We start from the raw sequence: 22,336 nt of genomic DNA on the forward strand, positions 1-22,336 counted from the left end.
AGCAGCAATGGAGCAGAGGGAGGCCCGCACTGGGCACCTTGCAGGCAGTGCTGCAATCCAGCCCTGCCTGCCTCACCCAGCCACCTCAGAACCAGCTGAAGTCTCTCTCACCGAGCTCACTGGGCTCCTGGCTGGGTGTCCCCAGTCTCTGACTGGGAGGAGCGGCCCGGCCATCGGCCTACCCTCAGTCACTTTCATAGCAACTGCTACACACATCCGATGACAGCTTTCTGAACTGGTCAACAAGACTCGGACATTTCTCTGCCTGAGGTCTCTCCACCCTTCTGACCTGAGGCACATGATGATGTTCCTAAGTGTTTATTTAATATTTTTTAAATCTCCCAGATCACCCCATCTGGCCACTTACAGTCCAGGAATTTCATGCGGGGTTCCTGACAAGCCACACTATCCCAGCCTTTATTACTTTTGTTCTTTTGTTCCCTCTGTTAAAAATGCCCCAATCTGCCACGTGAATGTCTCCCATCCTTTAAAAGACCCAATTCACACAAAGCCTCTCAAGGATGCCCTTCTCGATGCTCTTGAGCAGAAATGAGTGCCCCCTCTCTGGACCACCACCCTCGCTTCCATTCCTCAGGCGCATCTATATCCCTTTATGTCCACCTCTCCAACATGGAGCACATGACCACAGGACCCGGGCAGCCCCTGCTTGGGTGGCTTGCACAAGAGAGGTCTCTGGAGAAGCTGCCCAACAGGAAATGCAAGAACATGTGGAGTCCGTGGTCATGCTTCCTGACTGTCTACATCTCTCACACCTCCTCGCATTTTGCCTGGACATAGAGAGCTACACCCTCCAGAAAGTAAAGGACTGTCACAAGCACATGAGTAAACAGGAAGAGGGGGCAGGCTACAGGAGTGGCTACCCTCCTGTACTCTACTGTAGTGACCAGGAGGGCTCACGCATCCTGAGAGTCTGCAGTGTCATTTTAAAGTCAACACAGAACCATTTGAAAAGAAGAATAAAGCAAAAATGACTTAAATCACTGAGATATGACTTTTTCATTGGAATGATCTTAGAAAGATAGGCCAATGCTTTCAACTGCAACAGCAAGAAGTGACAAAGTGTATTCAATTTCTGTTTTGTGACAGGCGGATCACAGGTACGCCTTGGGATAAGTCTATCACCCACGTTCCCATGGCAGGAAGTCCAGGACACGCTGCCACGCAGCCCGAGAGCAGGGTGTGGGGGTAAGGAAGGTGTCTCTGCTCACCACCAGCAGAGGCTGGGACAACCTCCTTCTACCTCTTCCCCCCTGGCCTCCCCTCTTCCCGTGCTCTCCTGGGACTACAAAACAGCTCACTAGAAAACACCCTAGGATCACAGCTGAGAATGTTCTTTATTTCAATATTATAACTAAGAGATCTCTTAGATTTTCAAATTAGAGTCATTTGTATGTAAAACAATATAAAAAACAATGTCCATTCACCATTTAAACACTATTTCAAGGACTTGAACAGCAGAGAAATAAACTAACAATTTGTTAGTTTTGTTAACTTTGTACTCCTTACTGACAGAAAGAATGACTGTACTAGGCAATTAAATGGCAGAATATAATAGACCAAATTATTGCCAATAATAATCAATACAGAGCATTTTGAAAAATTCAAACTAAATACAAAAATATATCATTAAACAAAGAACATTAAAATATTATATAGATAAAATATGTAATACACCCTTTATTATAAGAGCGCTTTTAATGTTTAGATTTTTAATAAAGATGAGAGATGTTGCACTTTATATTGTTATAAGCATAATTCATGCCACAATATAAAACCAAGTTTTTCTTTCTATCTATATCTCTTTAACCAAAACAACCAGCTGAACCAAATACTTATTTTATTTGGATATATCTGTAGATATGATGGGTGTAATTAATTGTTCAGCTAAAAATGCAATTCCATGGTGCTTTTAATGATTTAGGTATATACACAGCTTTAGTTCTCAGAGCAAACTAAAAATAGTGATTTTAATTTATTCCTGCTGCCTATAATTACCCACAACCATGTATTTTTAAATATTTCCAGCCTATAAAAATTACTAATTTTTGCCACTTGTGTTTATCTGCATTTAGACTTTGATTTGGATAAATTAAGCTCTCAAGTGTTCCCTGCTTTATGAAACTCTGCATGTTGTACACTTCAACACAAATAAATGACTTGTACCATTAGAGGTTTAAATAATGTAATGTATTTCATGCTCAGCCTGAAGCTGGATTCCAATGAAGTTGCTAATGCACGTGATGATTAAGTGTAACTCAAATACTAACTGTGTTGTTGAAAACATGACAGGCAATAATTTGGTCTATTATATTCTGCCATTTAATTGCCTAGTACAGACATTCTCTGACACGTTATGAAGCAATGATTTACAATTATTCAAGCTGCAAAGGTCAGAAAGTGACATTATAATCATCTACATAGAGATCCCTTCTAATGCACAAAAACTAGGTAATGCCACACATGCAAAAAAAAAAAAAGGGAGTTTTACAGCATTAGTAACTTTCTATTTAAGGTTTCTTAAACCAGCTAAGAATAAACAGTTCATACGCACATTAATACACCCTAGAAAATGCCTAGAATCTTTTCATGAATCCAGAGGTGACAGATGTAGAAAATGCCCTTATTCTCTCCTGATTAGGTAAATGCTACTCAACTATTTAACTCTATACACAAGATTTGAGACTAGACATAGGAAAATCAATCAGAAAATAACATAATCCCTAAGTCACACATGGGTCTTTGTGAATAATGGTGTAAAAAGTTGGTATATTTCCTAGGTTTACTGAAATCACAGGCCACTTACTATTATTCACTTTTTTGTTTGTTTGTTTAATGAAAAACAAAAACAACTCAGGTAGGTCTATTTTAACCCTCTTATCCTAGTGAAAAGATAATAAAGTCTTCACTTTTTAGACACTTCTATTATACCAACATGTTTAATTTTTAACTACTCAAGAGCAGTAAATTATGAACACATAAGGAACCACTGGGAAAAATAATAAAATTATTTAAAACAAGAGTTTAATATGCAAACAGTGAAACAGAGAGAGACAAATAAGAGAGCCTGGATAACAGAATATTAAAGAAAAAACTGGATAAGCCCTTCTTTAAAAAACCGCAAATGTGAGCAAAAGCAGAGGCAAGCGCGGCCGGGTAGGAGGGACAGACAGGGCGACAATGCGCATGTGACATGCCCTGGAGAGAACAGGAGCACAGACGAAAGACAGTCCCAGAGGAGCAGACACCACAGAGCGTAGACAAAAACAGCAAAGGGACAGTGAGGAAGGGAACAGGGGTCTGCTATTACTGCCGCACAATGGAAGCCCATCACTAAAAGTATCTTTGATCTCAAGGTTACCATCTGTATAATGGGGATAACAAACATGAAATACACAATCTCATGAAAGTAGAGAGCAAACAAAATAAATGTTACCTAAGGTGCACAGGAGACCACAGCACTGCAGAAATTCTATTTAGTAGAGTATTACAGATACTGTTACATTACACACAATGTCTTTGTGTATAAATGTGTGACAGTATTAAATAAATTTAAATGGATTTAACAAAACATGGTGTCCATAATGACTTTTGTGAGCCATTGAGATTTTCAAGTTCTTGAATATTGAAAAAAAACGAAGGTAATGACCATGGATTTAGTAAAAATATGGGTTTAACCTGTTTTTAAACATGTCCCAAACAAAATGATTAGCTTCTGCCCAGGAGTGCTTCCCATCCCTTTCGATTTTCACCCTCACTAAGCCCTATGCCAGACTCACAGCACATTTGCATGTTAACGATCCATCAAGTACACATAAAAACACCTAAGCTCTACAAAAGTCCTGGAGTCCACACTCAGCTGTAAGAAAGGCATTAAGAAACTGTACTATTCAAAAGCTGTTCCTCCTCAAAGTGAAAGTAAAGCCTTGTAAATGAAGTCATCTGTAACATGTTCCTAAAACAGGAAGTGCAGAGCAAGACATTTTTGAAATTTTTACCATGTCATGAGCATGTAAACAATGAGTAAAAAAAAACAAAAACTTAAATCACAAATTCTGAAGCCAACTGCCTAGTAGGAATTAGACATCGAAGACATTCAGCTTCTCTTGTCAAACTAACTTAAATTCACAATACACTGTAGCTAAGACCTGCTAATGGGAGGGAAAAAAAATACATTATCTTAAAATTCAGCTTAAAGACTCAGAAGAAAATCAGTGTAGGTTCAAAAAACTGAAATGAAAGTTTAAAAGGCAGTTTTTGTTAAGGGGGTAGCTAATACCCAACCCTTAAACTAAGCCTTAGAAAAATGTAAGCTAAGTATCTGATGAGCACCTACAGTCTTCTAATAGACACACACACAGACAGGAGAAAGAAGTCAAATAGTCACAAACAATCTGCAGCCTTAATACTGAGCTCCAGTCAACAAAATGCACTGTTTGCCTGACCAGGCAGTGGCGCAGTGGATAGAGTGTTGGACTGGGATGCAGAAGACCCAGGTTCAAGACCCCGAGGTTGCCAGCTTGAGCGCGGGCTCATCTGGTTAGAGCAAAAAGCCCACCAGCTTGAACCCAAGGTTGCTGGCTCCAGCAAGGGGTTACTCGGTCTGCTGAAGGCCTGCAGTCAAGGCACATATGAGAAAGCAATCAATGAACAACTAAGGTGTCACAATGTGCAACGAAAAACTAATGATTGATGCTTCTCATCTCTCTCCGTTCCTGTCTGTCTGTCCCTGTCTATCCCTCTCTCTGATTCACTCTCTGTCTCTGTAAAAAAATAAACAAATAAAAAAAAACTTTTTTAAATGTTTTTTAAAAAAAATGCACTGTTTCTGGTTCCCATCAATTTCCCCATAAAATATTAGGTTTTGTTTTTGTTTTTCAAGAAAACCAATTGGTTACTTAAAAAAGGTACAATACTGTAATCATTCCATTCTTCCTACGTGCCAGCCTCACTATTTGTATATGTTATCATACAATCAAAACTATCTGAAAACCAGTTTATTCCTCACAACCCAAATAATGACGAGGTTATTGATAAAATTCTGAGAGACAGAGACTAAGATCCTAACTCCTTGCAGAAAAGAAACATGGTGCCGAACTTTCTGTTTGTGACAAAATTATAGAGTTAATGTTCCTGAAAGAGCCCTTCACCTTTAAAAGCATGATTTTTTAAAAGGTAAAATTTATAGCAATTAAAGCTAATGAAGAAATGCAGCATGAGCTGCCTATGTTCAGGAACTAATAGGTCCACTGAGCATTTCTCAGATTATTTAGCCATCAATGATAATGAATTGACGTTGTCAGTGATGTTAATATACCAATGTTCTCTGCTGCCACGAATCTGAGAGCCAATTCTTACATTCTTTCATGTTTAAACTACGTCCGGGCCTATGCCTCTGAAACACATGAATAACCTATGATAGCTTGCTTTTTTTTTTCTCACAGAGACAGAGAGAGAGTCAGAGAGAGGGATAGACAGGGACAGACAGACAGGAACAGAGAGAGATGAAAAGCATCAATCAGCAGTTTTTTGTTGCGACACCTTAGTTGTTCATTGATTGCTTTCTCATATGTGCCTTGACCGCGGGCCTTCAGCAGACCAAGTAACTCCTTGCTGGAGCCAGAGACCTTGGGTCCAAGCTGGTGAGCTTTTGCTCAAACCAGATGAGCCCGCGCTCAAACTGGCAACCCCAGGGTCTCGAACCTGGGTCCTCGGCATCGTAGTCCGACGCTCTATCCACTGCGCCACTGCCTGGTCAAGCTAGTTTGCTTTTTTTTAACATTGAAGGGGATGTTACTCACTATTGTTCAATTCTAACCACATAGATTAATAGGCATTTTTCAGTTTACTACAATTCTTCAGAACGTTTAGCTGCACAGGGAAAATACCTACCCCGTAAAAATTATTGTTATATAACTTTTAAGTCAAATTTTATTTTTAAAATTTAAGAGAACTATCATTTCATAGTCAAATAAAATTCAATGAGTACCGTAATTCTAAGGGATACAATTTTGGAATCTAGATTGCTTTTCCTGCACACACACATATCTGTAGATCTCTGGGACAGCAATATAAAACCCAATATATCTATATGCATTTGTAATTCTTTATCTTGGCAATCAAAGATATTAAGCACTAGTGCAATATTTCAGTTATATGTTGTCAAGTATTGAGCTAAGCAAAGTGTGCATCATTCAAATTACACTATCAAAGCAAATCAATCGTGTATTGTTTTCGATGCTACATATGTTAGAAATTGTTCTCTGAAAACATTTCTTCCCTTTCCAGGGTCTTAGTAACCCTAATAAAAATGAATGGAATTAGATTTCTAATAACAGAGTATGCAAAAATTGTTTACTTTTCTGCAGAAACAAGAAAGAAACTGTTCCCTGCCATCCAACATCAAACTGTCATTGGGGTTGGGCCTTCCTCTTTCCAATAACTCATACGGTAAAAACAATCAGTGAGATATCTTTTTAAATTCCGATACCAAGAGCAATGAAAATGAACCACTTGGCACCCAACCCTGGCAGCGAAAATCAGGGGCAACCAAACTCAATCTCCCACTGATCTTCAGGGGCTTGAGGGCAAAGGTCTGTCTTCATTTATTTTAGCTGCAAGTCAGTGAACCATCCGTTCTGCCAATGAATAAATCACAAACCATGGGTAATAAAACTGCGGGCAAAGTTATTTGTAAAACTATTGGGAAGGTCAAAATGTGCAGCAGCATCCTGGGACGCAGTGTACTGTCCCATAGAAACCAGAAGGTGTTGCTGACTTAAAAGATATTTATATTTACACAGTAGTGCCAACCAAAGGAATCTTCCAATAAGAAAAGAAACCTAATATAACATAAGCACATTCTATAATTTAACTCAAAGTTTTGTGAATTAGCCAGAAGAATTACAGGTTTCACATAAACTGTTCTTATATGATGCACTTATTACTTCATTTCTCTAGCATAATAATGTTAAAATATATTTTCAATCAGAAGTACGGTAGAAAGATCCAGCTCTGAACGTCCTATGATATACCATAGACGTCATGTCATTTTGAAACCTTTTCATGCATTTCAGGACTTCCTAGTAAACATAACACCTTTGAGTGACAAAGGTTGTGAATGACCCCTTAGAGGAGCCAGTAACTAAAAGAGAAAAACAAGTTTTGAAATAAAGTTACACAAAAACACATATTATACACTGTTTCTCTAAAACTTCATCCCTGCAGTAATCAGTAACCAGGTGTCTGAAATTAAAGCTTTTTCTGCTTTTTTTCCTTATAGAATGTCCAATGAATCCAAAGAGCCACTAATATGATTAAAATTAAAGCAACATAGCAAAAATAAAAAATAAGCAAATATACACACACACACACACACACACACACAGACACACACACACACTCTCCTAAGCTATATTGTGTTTTTTTAATGTCTTTAAATGGAATTTCTAGTTCTCTCTGGCAATGTGAATGAACATCCTATAATTTAGTCAATTTACAGATTACAGGTTCAAATTGACCTCATAGCCCATAAAATTGCTCATCTTGAGTACAGGACTAGAAGTGGGAGAAGACTGTCATAACTGTGTATAAGGAACTGACCGTGACAATGGAAAGGGGGATTTGCACGGTACCTTCAGCCCGGCACACGCCCACCCGTTCTGAACTCGGAACAACGGACCCTGCACATGCTCCCCGGCTCAGCGGGGACGGTCTCCGTTTACTCACCCACACACATGACACTTGTATTCCCTCATCCCAAGGTGCCTTTTGACATGGTTCCTGGCATCGCCAAGCTGAGCTGTTGCAAAATGGCATATCTTGCACTTGAATGGTTTTGATCCTAAGTAAATTTAACATAAAATATGGTTTGAATTTTAATAATACAGTGCTGATAGTTTAAAAAGAACCAAGATCTTAAATCATACTTTTTATCTAATTACAAATTTCTGTCCCCAAAATGAAATAATTGCATTCCTTTCTAGCTTGAAAAGAACTGCATTCCATAATTATTCCACCAAGGGGACGTTAATGTTTCAGTGAGTGGTCCTAACTTTCAGTAACATTTCTAAGATTAAAGTCAGAAGTGACACAGGTGAGCAATACTAACTAAACGAGATGAGTTAAATAATTTTAAATATTTTTCTTACATTTCACAAAAGTATCTTTTATAGTGATTCCACTTTTAAAATCAAACATTTCTTTTTTAAAAATACCATAAATACATACCAAGGAGCTGGTATTCTTTACGTATATTGATCATCAAATAAAATTCTTGATGGCCAACTCTCATTTCCTCCTATTTCTGCAGCTTTGAATTTATTCACATTAATAATAGTGTTTTAGATTTTCTGACACTTATTCCCAGGGAGTCTATAATACTATCTTAGCAGCACACAATATAAGAGTATACAGTAGATAAATTACTTGTTTTATGATCATTTTATAGTCAAATCTGCACTGATTCTAGAAAGCAGAAAAACTGACAGTTTGGTTATTATTAATTTTAAGAACAAATATTTCCACATTAAATCATAGTACCAATAAATATGTTTTTATTTCATAAAGAAATAAAGTGAATATATACTCAATGAGAAAACAAAATTATTTCGGAATCAACACACTTCATGCCAGCACTGGGCTGTCCCTGAGGCATAGTGACTAGTAGATAATCAGTACCCACATTAACGAGAAATTACAGTCCTTCAGGTGCAACATGTATGCATTATTTTCTGATTTTCTAACCACTGAACCTTCAAATAAATAAACAAAAATCACAGTTTAAAGTCAGCACAACATGTTCCCAGATTTTTCATAACATGTTCAGTCCCTATTTGGTGAAATACCTCTTCTAACATGGTTAGACAGAATATGAAATATGTGAACTTGAATAAATATACAAAAGGAGTTCAAACAAAAAAAATTGCAATAAATCAAATTTGATCAATGAACCTTTGTGCAGTGCCCTTGGAGGTGAAGGATCCTCCAAGAATACTTCGTTGAAATTGAAGCACTCAGTAAAAAATTTCAGTCTTAAATTTCAATTTAATTTCCAAAAGCTGACAAAAAATGTGAAGCATTTAATTTTAATTTTCTACCAGAAATAAAAAAGTCAACAGTACTAAGCACGGGCAGACAAGGTTGAACATTCCACAGCTCAATGACAATGAAGCCAGATCTCTTAATACCTCCATTTCTCCTGTTAGAAGTAGATGTAAAATATATTTAGCACCTGAATGGTTCTCTCTAGTCAGCTTTATGTTTAAATGTCAAAAGCAGGTTGAGACTGCAGCTTACAGCAATCTCATTCTATCAATCACATTAGAAACTACAGTTTATTTAAATGATTCTGATAAAACGAAGCCTATCACTACACTGAAACACTTCATGACAACAGAGAACTCTATAAAGGGACTTACAAAAGACACGACTGAGGAGAACCAATTCACCTGCACTCTGAAGTAAAATGCATTCAAGGTAACAAGGTAATTAGATTATTAATTCACAATAACACCAGGGCTTCACACAAAGAAGATAAAGCTCTCTCAACATTTGTATTACAATTTGGTGAAAGGATTTAAAGTACATGTCTGTGGGTTTCAGTTCTCGTCTTGCTCACCCTGCACTGACATTGTGATGAGTTATTCCACACGTGCACACGTGCCACACGGGCCAGACGCAGACCCTTGGTGTTTTCAGTTGACTGCACGGCTGCCTGGTGAGACCCTCTAGCCCAGGCGTCCCCAAACTACGGCCCGCGGGCCGCATGTGGCCCCCTGAGGCCATTTATCCGTTCCCCCGCTGCACTCCCGGAAGGGGCACCTCTTTCATTGGTGGTCAGTGAGAGGAGCACTGTATGTGGTGGCCCTCCAACGGTCTGAGGGACAGTGAACTGGCCCCCTGTGTAAAAAGTTTGGGGACCTCTGCAGCCCTTTCGGTTCTCAGTGACCTGTGCAGTGTGTGGAGGACACCTGACGGAGTCACTGTGTGGCTGGGTTTCAGGCAGAAATCACGAAGGCCCTGACTCCTGCTCATGTCATGTCTTATCTCCCCAGTACCCTGTGAGCATCTCCTTTCTGCGTCATAAAAATTCAAATACTCGGGCACCCAGGTAACACTTTTCTGTATAAGAAAAAAGTGGGTGCCCCTTTTCTCCTAATCAATACTGTTTCCCTGTGCAAGCACAGAAAACAGAAGGTGAATTCTGTAAAGCCACATATTTCTAAATGTGTCTCTCGGGTGTGTTGCAACTATTAACAACTCTCCACATTGTTGTTTTTGCTAGCTCTCGTTCTCAGGACAGCATTATCCTCAGCTAGTGTTTATTTCTTTTCATCTGGCCTGGGAGGTGTTTTTGAAAAGGAAAAACAAGAAGCCTGCCTTCTAGCTTTCTGGCACCTTACAATATTACCAACAAAATGCTAAAAATGTTAAAAACTAAGCCTTCACTCAGACCCTCACAGGCATTCCTCAACATCAGTACCTGCTGATTGTTACGCAAACGTGGGTGTGACATCCACATTAAGAAAATAATAATAGAACTTTAGGTCTGGTAACCCATCTTCTGATTCCTGTGCACCCTAGCCTGACTTCCACAACGCCCCTGAGCACTGGACACTTCATTCGGTCACTCGTCTGCTCATCCACTCTCTCGTCCAGCGATGACGCCAAGCACCAACGCTGTGGAGGGCGCAGAGAGGGGTCGGAGAACAGAGTGAAGCCCACGTCCTCGACTGCTGGCGGTCCTCAGACGGACTCTCCTGAACCAGACCTTCTCAAGCTGACGGGGCTCATGGAAACCACGCTCACTACCGACCCTAACTCAGGACCTGTTCGGGGGAGGCTCACAGTCCCTCTCTCCCCCAGGTGGGCCCTGTCAAAGAGCACAGGAGCCAGTGCACCCTAAACACAAAATGAAGGGCTTCACTAGTCTTCCAGCGTCGAGGCATCTTCCATGTCACAAGAAATCAGAGCTCTAACTCCCCAAGCAATGCAGGGAGAAAAGGGGCAGGGTATATGTTCTCCTGATGCCATGGGAGAGGGGGCCTTGCTCTTCATGCTTGCTCATCCCGGGGGCTTCAAAAGCAAACACTCCAGAAACCTCAGGGGTGCTTTTTTCCTACAACTCTTGATGACCAAAACTCATCTATTTCTTATAGTGCTGCTTTCATCGCAGGAAGGATGGGAAAGAAAAGGTTACATAAAACATATAGTAAATCACAAAGTATGAACACAGGGATTGGAAGAGTAAGCCCTTTTCCAGTTAACCATTAATAACAGTCTCTGCATTACGACTTCATGGACATAAGCAACATATCAGAAGAGCAATTTGTTCTAAGGGGTGCCAAGAAAAAAAAAACACGTGGGGTGAAAACCTGGAGAGCAACTTCCCCAACAATGGTTCGTGAGACTGAAAGGGGGGACGGGCCTTGTGTCCTCAGGACCGGTGCCCTTTGTGCGGCTTCAGACACAATAAAAATGGACCTGCTGAGAAGCCCAACACAAAATGTTAAAAAGTGTGCTAACTTTTACTAAATGTTACAATCAATGATGTAACTTATATAAGTAGGGTTACTTTGTCACATATTGATAGTTACCTCACTTTCACATCCACATTAACTTGATTTTAAATGCAATTAATACATATAGTCATGGAAGACTAATGGACTACATTCTGCACTTAACCTGGTGGACATTTTCAAATGGCACAAGTGACCAGTGCAAACCTATTTTGCATTGTAAACGACTAAATAAATCTTAATGGATTAAGAATGATCAGCTATCAACACACAAGGGAAATTAAGTGCTGAAATGCCTACATTGATTATTTTAAATTATTAGCCTTACTCTGTTCTTGAATTTGTATGCTTTTAGTGAGCTTTAACACATTTACAAGACTTATTGACTATAATTACAAGAGAATTCAAGTAATGGACACATCAATTATAAGCAACATGTCTTGACCAGACAGTTGCATAAAGAATTCTAAAAAGAGCTCCATTAGCATCTTCCTCTTGGTTTTACTCAGGTTTATCCGCCTTACGAGGGCATGTTAACAAAGTACACAGTTTCTGCACCTGTGAACAAGCCCGACTTCTAAAACCGTATCATTTCAGAAAGCAAGCTGCAACCCAGCAGCAGCAGAGGTGCTGATAATGCCCACAGCCACCACGGTGCTGATGCAGGAGGCGGGATCAATGGTGCCATGTTGCTATTTACCTAGATTAATCTCGTGCAGGTTTCCCTGTAACTTCCTCCCATGAAAAACTGGTATCCACATTTAATCACCCTAAACTATTATAAGTCTCGGGTTCTTTTGTCTTCCTCCTTGTGACGATGCAAAAAGTTTCAAAAATTGCATGAATTTAAAGTATAGCTTTAATAATCAGCCATTACTTTAAAGTACAGTAAAATAAACCTTACAGTTTTAATGAAAATATGTTCATTAAAATGTGAATTTATTATTCAAATCCACTCATAAATTCAGCCATGGAGACAGCACTTGTCTAAGCAGAGCACAGTGATTTAGAAAAGCTGTCTATTTAAAATAAAGAATGTATGGCAGGTTTATAGAAACAGTGCAGTGAATTGTTACATAAATTTAGAACAGTGACTTATACATCTTCCAGCAAAAAAAGTTTTTTTAAAAATCTTCTACCTAAAACTAAACATTAAGAAGGAACACCGTATGGACAGAACACAGAATTCTGCCAGTTCCCATCTCCATGAAAACCAAATCCCCAGAACACACTGACTTTGAAAAGTGTCAACTATTTTTGATCCTTGAAAGCAGAATCTTGTTGCCTTGGAGTTAAGACTTTTTGATATAAACTATCTGGCAATGAATATTTTGAAATCCCTAAAATTGTAGGAAAACGTTTATTGTTTCATTCCTCAAAAGCCACTTAAGATGTCCTCTGAAATGCAAAGCATCACTTAAAAGATGCCTTGGAAAACCACACAGGACTTAAAACATCTGAGAAGCTCTAAGAGACAGGACGTGACCAAAGCATCAGAGGGACTAGGCTTTTTGATAAAATTGAAAGGAATGATGCATTTCGGGGGATAAACGGTGATACACAGAGACCTTCCTCAGGGTGAGAACACACAGCACAGTGTGCAGATGATGTGTTACAGAGTTGTGCACCTGAAACCTGTACGATTTTGTTAATTGGTGTCACACTAATAAGTGCAACGAAAAGTAGAAGGAAAGAACATGTGACACAGCCTGCCTCTAGGATCAGTGAGGCTGGCTGCCTTTAGGGACACTAGGTGTCAGCCCTGACTGGCAGGTGTGCAGAGCCCCGCCCAGCAGAGCACGGGGGAGCCAGGCGGAGGCCAGCAGCAGATGCACTCGGGACTGCGCACCAGATGGGAAGGGATGTCTGACTGTCCCACTCCTGTGCGCACGGCAGGGAGAGAGACAGTGGCAGCTCACACACCTGTGTGGGTGCACGCGCAGTAGGGACTGCACACCGGATGAGCGGGGATGTCCCACCCTGTGCGCACGGCAGGGAGATGGTGGCTGTGGCTCACGTACCTGTGTGCGTACGGATGTGGGCCAGGAAGGCCATGGAGTTGCTGCTGCGACACATCTTCCCGCAGTACTTGCAGACGCTGCCCTGGTTCTCCTCCCGCTCGCGGTTGATCTGCTCGGTGTCCTCCACTATGTACTTGTTCACCTCTCGCAGCAGCTCCTCGTGCTGCCCTTTAATATGCAGGAACAAACTCTGCTCCGAATCGAAGGGCTCCGTGCACTTGACGCACTTGAAGGTGGCCCCACCCTCCGGCAGCTCCTCCACACTGGCCTGCTCGTTCCTCATGTGCCCGGCGCTGGCCAGATGCTGGTGCAGGTTGCTCTCCGTGTAGAACGACTTGCCGCAGAGCAGGCAGTGGAAGTGCTTCTCCTTGCTGGGGTGCTTCATGGCGATGTGGACATTCAGCCCGCTCAGCCCGTCCGCTAGGAAGCCACAGTCGTCACAGCGGATGCGTGGGGACTCGCCGAAGGAGCCGCCTTCAGCCTTCTTCTTTTTCAAACCCTGGGCGCAGTCCTTGAGAGGCAGCTCACGGGCTCTCACGTCAGTGGCCAGCGTACCCTCCTCGGGCGAGTCTGCCGGTTCACCATCTTCTGGGTTCTTGATCCTGATGATGGAAGGGTCAAACGGGCCAACACTATACACGGCCTGTCCTTTATCATCAAGGCTGACGATCGTCTCATAAGCCTCATTACTTTCAACTGTGCTGTCAGAAGCTGGACCATCCTCTTGCAAAACGATTTCAGTTTCACGATGAATGGAATTCACCAGAATGTCCTTATTTTCCAAGACAGGATCTTCTTGCATAGCTTTCAAATCCACTGAATTCTGCACATTTCTAACTTGGTCTTGACGACGATTCTCCAGGTTGAGCGGTCTGCCCGTCACTGTCATCACAATAGGGATGGTGCTTTCAGCTGAGTGGGTTCCATCCAGAACTCCAGGGCACCTGTGTTTGCTGAGGACTGCACCTGGGCTGTCTCCTCCGCTCCCTCCCTCGCTCTCACACTGTGCACGCAGTTCACTGACGTCACTCAACCCGTGGTGGTTGTTCTTGGCTGTCTCATAAGTCAGAGCCGAGCTTCCTGAATTTTCATTCTGAAATTTGCTTGGGGAGCTATAATTAGAGGAAGTCGAAAAGATCAGGATTTCCTCAGGTTTCCTAACTCTGTCCTTGGCGAGGGGCTGCTGGAAAGTTTCACAAAAGGAAGGGTCCTCACTGAGATTAGATTCTTCAGTCTCAACTTCGACAGACTCAGGAACACAGAGGACTTTAGACCCGTCTAAATCAGTATTCTCATCTAAAACAGGACAGTCAGCATTCCTAGATTTAAGAATTTCAGGCAGTTGGTCTGAAATTATCGGAAACTCTTCCGAGTTCTGTCGCTGCTGCTGCTGGGGTACAATGACACTTCTGGACATTTCTGAAAGACCCGCCTCAGCCTCGGAGGAGTTCAGGTAAGACTGCCTCTTCATCTTGTGCTTTTCTGTTGCTGCATGCCTGGTCATCTCTCGATGGGTCACAGCATAGTAATCACAGGCCATGCAGTAAAACGCAAACTCCTTCGTGTGTTTCCGCTTTACATGCAGTTCCAGAGAAGCAGACGAGTGGGTGCTAAACTCGCAGTGGGCACACTTGTTATCACCGGTGCCCGAGGCATCTCTCTGGGAACATGCTTCTTCACCCTGTGGCGTCGGGTCCTCTGGTTCTACAAACACTTGTTCTTTGTTGTCAGTAAGGTGACTGCCAGCTTCCCCATCTATAGAATGAAATATATTTCCGACTTCAACTTCAACTGGGTCCCCATGCTCTTGTCCGGGCTTTTCTGAAACGGAGGGATCGGGTTCAGCTGACTTGTGTTCATCAGAACTATTGTTCCTGCCACAGGCTTCGAGGGTACCCCGTTCGGGGCCAATAATGATATCTGAACTTTGTTTTCCGTTGGCTTCTATTTCTACACGTCCTTTGTGTTTCTTGGTGGCACAGTGACGCTCCATATCTCCCTTAGTTACAGTGTAATACTTACACACTTTGCATAAGTAACTGTACTGGTGACTGTGTTTTCGTCGAATGTGAACCGTCAAGTTTGTAATACTGGAGGCCAAAAGGCCACAATGCGAGCATGTCCGTGAGATGTTACCTTTAGGTCTCCCTCTCTTTGGAGCAGCAGTCAAAGCCAACTCATCATCCTTGGCAATCACTCCCGATGGTGACTGTTCCTTGGCAGTTGGGATGCTCTTCTCCAGAGAGGAACAGCCCTGCAACTGCACACCTTCTACATGGACTTCTGTCCTTTCGTTTCCAGGAATGGGAAGCTCTTCCTTCTTGTCATTTGCACCGATACAGACCCTGTCTATACATTCTTCAAAGCTTAAGCCAATATTATTTTTCTTAGCATTTTCAAGATGTTTGCTTCTCTTAATGTGTTTCTCCATTCCTTCTTTGCTCAGTGAATAGAGATCACATGCCTTGCAGAGAAAATGGTAGTCCTGGCCGTGCCGGAGCTTGATGTGTCTTGTGAGAACAGTGGAGGACCTTGTTTTATAAAAGCACTTCTTACACTGAAACTGAGGCTTGCTGGAATGCCTCACTTCATGCCCGTGGCTTGCCTGGGACCAGGCAGCTTCTTCCTGAGCTGCTCTCCCAGACTTGCTCAGAGGCTCTTTTAGGTTTTCTGATTCTATAGCAGTTAAAGGTAAACTCTGTGAAGCCAGACCAGTGGGAGATGATGGAGAAGTCTTTGGTTGAAGCAATGAGTGCATGTGCTTCTCCGCTGACCTGTGTTCCTCTAGGTCACTCTCAGATGAGAAGAACAGGTGGCAGGGAGAGCACACAAAGCCCATGCCGTGTCTCTCCCTCATGTGGTCTCTGAGAGCGACGTCAGTTAGGGGGACAAACGAGCAGCACTGACAGCGAAGGACAGAGGCAGCTGGCTGATGCTGGTTATTGTGCAAGTGTCCGGCCAGGTCCCTCCCTGACACACTAGAAAAGTCACCTGCGTGGCAGGACAATGTCACCCCTCTTGCATGGCATGTTTTCACGTGGCCTTCCAACTCTGTCCTGCTTGTAGCTGCCTGACCACAGTCTGCACAAGCACACGGAGTCTGACAGTCGGAAGCTGCCCTCGCTGTCGAAGAGTCCACAGAGCACCCAAGGTGGGCGTTCCTCTGGTCCCACTTCAGGCCCCGGGCCTCTGAGGCAGTCCCACAGGAACTGTGAGCACGGCCGCCTGCTTCCACGTGCTGAGACACGGGCTCCGCATCCCCGGTTTTCACCTGTGCTCTGAAGTGTCTCATACAGACCCTCGCAGTGTCACTAGTGCCTCTTTTGGTAACTCCTAAAAGGCTGAACCTCTTCTTGGCCTGGCCTTTCAAAAGAAAAGTGCCGCTTCGCCGTCGGAAGCTATTGGCCAGGGTGAGAGCATTGCGCTCTGGTCTCAGCCTCGGCGAGATGCTGGCGCCGTGCACTGTCTGCAGGGTCCTTTCAGGAGAGTCCAGTTTATCTATAAGGCCCTGTGAGGTGATCCAAGTGCCTAACATTTTACTCTGATTTTCCAGATTTTGAGCTGTACCAAGGGACGTGACATCTTCTCCAACAATCTCTCCCTTTTCCAGCAGAGTATTCCTCGACGGCCTCATATCAACGAGAAGCTCACTGCTACTTCCCCACGGTTTAGAAACGCTTCCTCTGAAACCTTTCAATTTGCTTCCAACATTCCTTAATCCTTTTGAATCGCTATTTTTTGCCATTTGTTTAGAAGCTCTTGGTTTTGCGCGAGCATTTTTTGTTCCAACGGTGCATGGTTTCTTAGGAAAGGGCTGTTTGGTTAAGATCTGCACGAACCCTCCCCGCGCAGCAAGGTTCTGACGCCGCTGGTGTGTTTTGCCGAGACAATGGGCATTCAGAAGGTTCTCCTCCACACACTGAAAGCCACAGAGGTCGCAAGAGAAGACCCTGGGCAACCCGTGCGCAGGTGCAGCGTGTCCCTGCAGCACCGCGGGGCTCTCCGCCCTGTGGCTGCAGGGGCAGCGGGCAGCTTCCCTGGATCGAGGCCGGTGGCAGTCGGGATGCTTTTCCAGGTCAGCGCAGGAAGGAGACAAATGCTCCCGCATGTTGCACTTGCAAACCGAACTTGCACTTCCAGTGGTACGGCCAGCACTGACCGCCTCTTCTGTGGAGAACGCAGATTCCGTCTCCGGGTGCAGGAAAACCATTTCCTGGGCCAACTTGCCAGTGTCTGTTTTTGGAGAAATGATGCCCGTTGTGTGGACACTGCAGAGGGGAGAGGAGGCCGCCGGAAGACACGTGTCTCCGAGCGCACCGTGGGGCCGGAGGGACACCGTCACTGGCTCAGCGGACAGGGCCCCCGCTTCTGGGGCCGCGCTCTCGGAAGGTTCCATCGGGCGCACACCCAGTTCCTCGGACCCGACGGGCTCTACCCCGCCTAATCTCATTCGTTTGGAAGCACGTATATTTCTGTCCTCATCCAACGCGACGCTGCTGGACGACTCTGAAAACCTTCTTTTGTTCGTGGGGTTCTTGGAGGAGTGTGCTGTGACATCAGGCACAGGCCCACGGGCCCCACCAGAGGACAGCATATTTCTCGAGGCCTCTGCCTCCGTGTCTACATCCTCATCCTCATCATTCTCTGGTTTCTTCTCAGTCTCCATCATCAGTAAAGTGCTAGGGGTGCTCCTTCCTTAGCAAGGGGGCTCACCTGGCACGCATAACCTGTGAGGAAAATAAACACAGCATTAAACACTTGAACATAAAGAAAGGTGCATATAGGAATCCAAAAGTCAGCCCTAAGTGACACGCTGGATGAAAATGTCATCCAATTAGCCCTGATGAGATGTCCCATATGCTAAGATGAAACTGATCACATGACCCTTTATGAAAAGTAGGAAATTGGGTTTGGGAACACACCACCACGTTGGGACCCAGGAAGCAATACTATGACATCTTCTATAGAACGGGATTCTCTCAATCAGCTTGCAAAATAAAAAATAAAGAAAACACGCAAGCTTCAACTCCCTTTACCAGTACATTTCAATGTACTACTGCTTTTCTCTTAAACAGAGAAGCCCTCCTTTGAAGTCCTGTTTCCGCTAACACCTGCCCTGTAAAGGGGATGAAGACAGAGCCACCCACAGGCAAGCCAGGAAGCCAGGCTGCCTCCGCTTCCGGTCGGCCAGCGCCCGAGGAAAAGAAGTGTGGTTGAAAACCCTTCCCCTGTCCATCACAACTCCTTCATCTAACGGTTATTTCGGTCATTTCGTGTTGTCTAAAGTTAACGGCAAAGGGAAAAGGTCAGTAGTAGAGTAAAATTAGCATAGTAAATTGGGGGGAGAGAAATCTATTGAATTTAATGCTTTAAAATAGGTTATGTTGACTTCATTTTTCATTATGTTATTTAATTCAATTAAAACATATCACTTTCCATTTACTTTACACCATGATTAGGATTTTCAACCAAATGCCACTTGATCTGATGCAATAAAACTCATCACAAGCAGAGCAGCGGCTGTGAAAGTCAGAATCCACTACACTGTGCCACCACTCACCTGCCAAAACAACGGTCAAAACCATTAAAGATCACCTACTCCGAGCTCGGAACTAATGATCACTGTTTTATTTTTCCGTAACAATGGCAAACCAAATGAATGCTATTGCTTTGACTCTGCTAAAAGTGGGGAACAAAAAAACACATATAAGCCTGACCAGGTGGTGGTGCAGTGGATAGAGCGTCGGACTGGGATGCCGAGAACCCAGGTTTGAGACCCCGAGGTCGCCAACTTGAACGCGGGCTCATCTGATTTGAGCAAAGCCCACCAGCTTGGACCCAAGGTCGCTGGCTTGAGCAAGGGGTTACTCGGTCTGCTGAAGGCCCACAGTCAAGGCACATATGAGAAAGCAATCAATGAACAGCTAAAGTGTCACAATGCGCAATGAAAAACTAATGATTGATGCTTCTCATCTCTCCGTTCCTGTCTGTCTGTCCCTGTCTATCCCTCTCTGTCTCTGTAAAAAATAAATATATATATATAACATATATATAAATATATATATAATATATATAAAACACATATGAGATATGACACTCCAAGCACTGGAGGGGGGCTCTCTCATGGTAAAGCTGCTATGAATATTCCTGTAGAAGAGTTTTGAGAACGCGTATTTTCATCTCTTTTGTGTAAATACCTAGGGGCGGTATCGCCGGTCACAGGGTGGAAGCATAGGGGTAATTTTATGAGGCACTGCTTGACTGATTTCAAAGTGGCCTGTTTTACACAGCCACCAGCAATGTCGAGAACTGAGTGGCCACTTCCTTACCCACATTTAATGGTCAGTCTTTTAGTCATTCCGGGGGGGGGGGGGGGGGGCACGTTCCTGCATTTCCCTGATGACCAGTGATGGGGCCAAATACTTTGTGCCTTGGGAAACGCTTGTTAGCCTTGGCCTATTTTTAATTCGTTTCTTTGTTTATTATTGAGCTGCAGGAGTTGCTTATGAATTCTGGATATAAACCCTTTCTCAGTTACATGCTTTAAAAATATTTCCTCCCTTTTCATGTTATTATTGCTGTTCTTTTTAAATGCTGATGAAATCAATTGTTTCCCATCCTGGTTACTCATGTGTCCACTTGGTTCTCTAGCCTCCACATGCTGGACGGAAAGGGGAAGGTTCACGCTACCCACCCTCAGAGCCCAAGATCCCAGAGCAGCTCCAAGTACACATAAGGCTAGTTACTCACTCAAATGATACAATATAAGAAATGTCTTCCAAGCACTTACAGATGGAATGATAAATGTCTGAGATATGCTTCAAAATAGCGCAGGAAAAGGGCACAGTGAGGGGTACGTGCTCGTAATGACTAATACTGCGACACTGATGGGGGGGTTCAACCGCCTAGTCTATCAAATTCTGTCAAGTCTGTATATGTATACGGTATGTCCAAACATGTTCATAACAGAAGTTATGTTTAAAATCTGTTTAATGCTAGGTCTAAAATGGTGTAAATTCTACCACTTGGCAGTAACCAAGAAGGAAATCTCACTTTTTGCGACAGCATGGATAGACCTGAAGAGTATGCTCAGTGAAATAAGCCAGTCAGAGAAAGACAAGTACCAAATGATTTCATGTCTATGTGGAATGTAATGAACAAAATGAACAAGCAAAACAGAGAAAGACTCATAGATAGAGAGAAGCTGACAGCTGTCGAGGGTAGGGGGCCTAAGATGGGAGCTGGAGGGACTGTGCCAAAAAGGAAAAAGAAAACAAACTCCTGGGCACAGACAATGACGTGGTGACTGCCTAGAGGCGGGGGTGAAGGGAAGTGGACGAGGGTAAGGGGGGAAAGTGCTGACAGATGGACACTTCACTCGGGGTGAGAACACACAACACAGTGTGCAGATGACGTGTTGTGGAATTGTATACCTGAAAGCTGTTTAATTTTGTTTAACCAGTGTCATCCCAATAAATTCAACAAAAAAAAGGGAAAACATATCAATAAATATATTAGTTAATTAACCTAATGATGTGAATTCTCTTCCTGTCAATGACAAGTCCCATGTCTCACTCATCCATGGCGAGGGCACACTGTGGACCCAGCAGGAGTCACCTTGAGAAATGGCGGGTGTAAAACAGACACACACTAACTTGGGGATGATTCACGTCTGTCTATTCAGAGGAAAGGCTGGAATGACCAATGGTAACACCTGACATATATTTTGGGAGACAAAAGAATGACAACCACGTGAATATGCAGGCGCAAAGGAACGGCACCTTTATTATCATCTATACAATGGCTCCAAAAATTCTGAAACAGGAGGAGGTGTTTCTGCACTTACTTCCCAACTAATTTTTTAATTAATAAACTAATCCAATGTGTCACTGTATCAAGAAAGGACAACATTCGCCACACACACGGAAAGAGCCTGCCATCTGAGAGGAGCTGGGAGCAAACAGGCGCTGCCTCCGCCCTCCCCAGGCTCCTCTCCTTTAGGGGCAGTGTGCACAGGAGCTCTAACACGGGCCACAGCTGATGACCACACGTGTATGTCACATAAACTCAGCTCTACACACAGATGAGCAAGGGATCATACTTCCAAATAGAACATTTGGCTAACATCACAGAAATATCATTTGAGCTAAACCAGGGGTCAGGAACCTTTTGGGCTGAGAGAGCTATGAAAGCCACATATTTTAAAATGTAATTCCGTGAGATTCATACAACAACCCGTGTACGTTACACATTATCCAATAAACATTTGGTGTTGTCCAGAGGACTGCTGTGTTTGGCTCCAGCCACCCACAACCATGAACATGAGCAGTAGAAAATGAGTGGATTGTAACACATGAGAATGTTTTATATTTTTAATGTTATTATCAGGTCTACCGGAAAGTTCTATCCATTTCTAACACAACAAGTTTTGATACATAAGCACGTTTATTTGGCGCATGTGTGCCTCTCTATTTCTATCACTTAATGTATACATACTGATGTAGTAAATTAACTAAAACAAAGTTGATTCACGTCAGTCTTATGTGTGAAGCGATAGTGTACCCATGGCTACTGATAAAGTTCATTTACGCCACTGTATTTTTACAAATTTCAACAAGGAAGAAATGCTACAGAAGCATGTAGAAATTTAGTGAAAGTGTTTGGTGAAGGTATAGTTTCTGATAGGGCATGCAGAAGATGGTTCGAAAAATTCGAAACAGGTGATTTCGACCTTTCTGATAAGCCATGTTCTGGGCAACCAACTTTGATCGATGACGA

At 43.0% G+C, this 22,336-nt stretch overlaps 1 protein-coding gene across 2 annotated transcripts in view; it reads right to left on the reverse strand.

The window, feature by feature from the left end:
• The window catches only part of ZNF407 (zinc finger protein 407), a 427,510-nt gene that overhangs the window by 386,424 nt on the left and 18,750 nt on the right, over positions 1–22,336 (reverse strand). For both annotated transcript variants that reach the window (XM_066352233.1, XM_066352234.1), the window contains exons 2-3: positions 13,559–18,285; positions 7,747–7,861 (exon numbers count right to left, since the gene is read on the reverse strand). In XM_066352233.1, the coding sequence (XP_066208330.1) occupies positions 7,747–7,861; positions 13,559–18,227 (4,784 nt within the window). In that variant the 5' untranslated portion in view covers positions 18,228–18,285. The remainder of the gene's footprint in view (positions 1–7,746; positions 7,862–13,558; positions 18,286–22,336) is intronic.

Source organism: Saccopteryx leptura, chromosome 11, assembly GCF_036850995.1.
Source record: "Saccopteryx leptura isolate mSacLep1 chromosome 11, mSacLep1_pri_phased_curated, whole genome shotgun sequence".
Classification (NCBI taxonomy): Eukaryota; Metazoa; Chordata; class Mammalia; order Chiroptera; family Emballonuridae; genus Saccopteryx; species Saccopteryx leptura.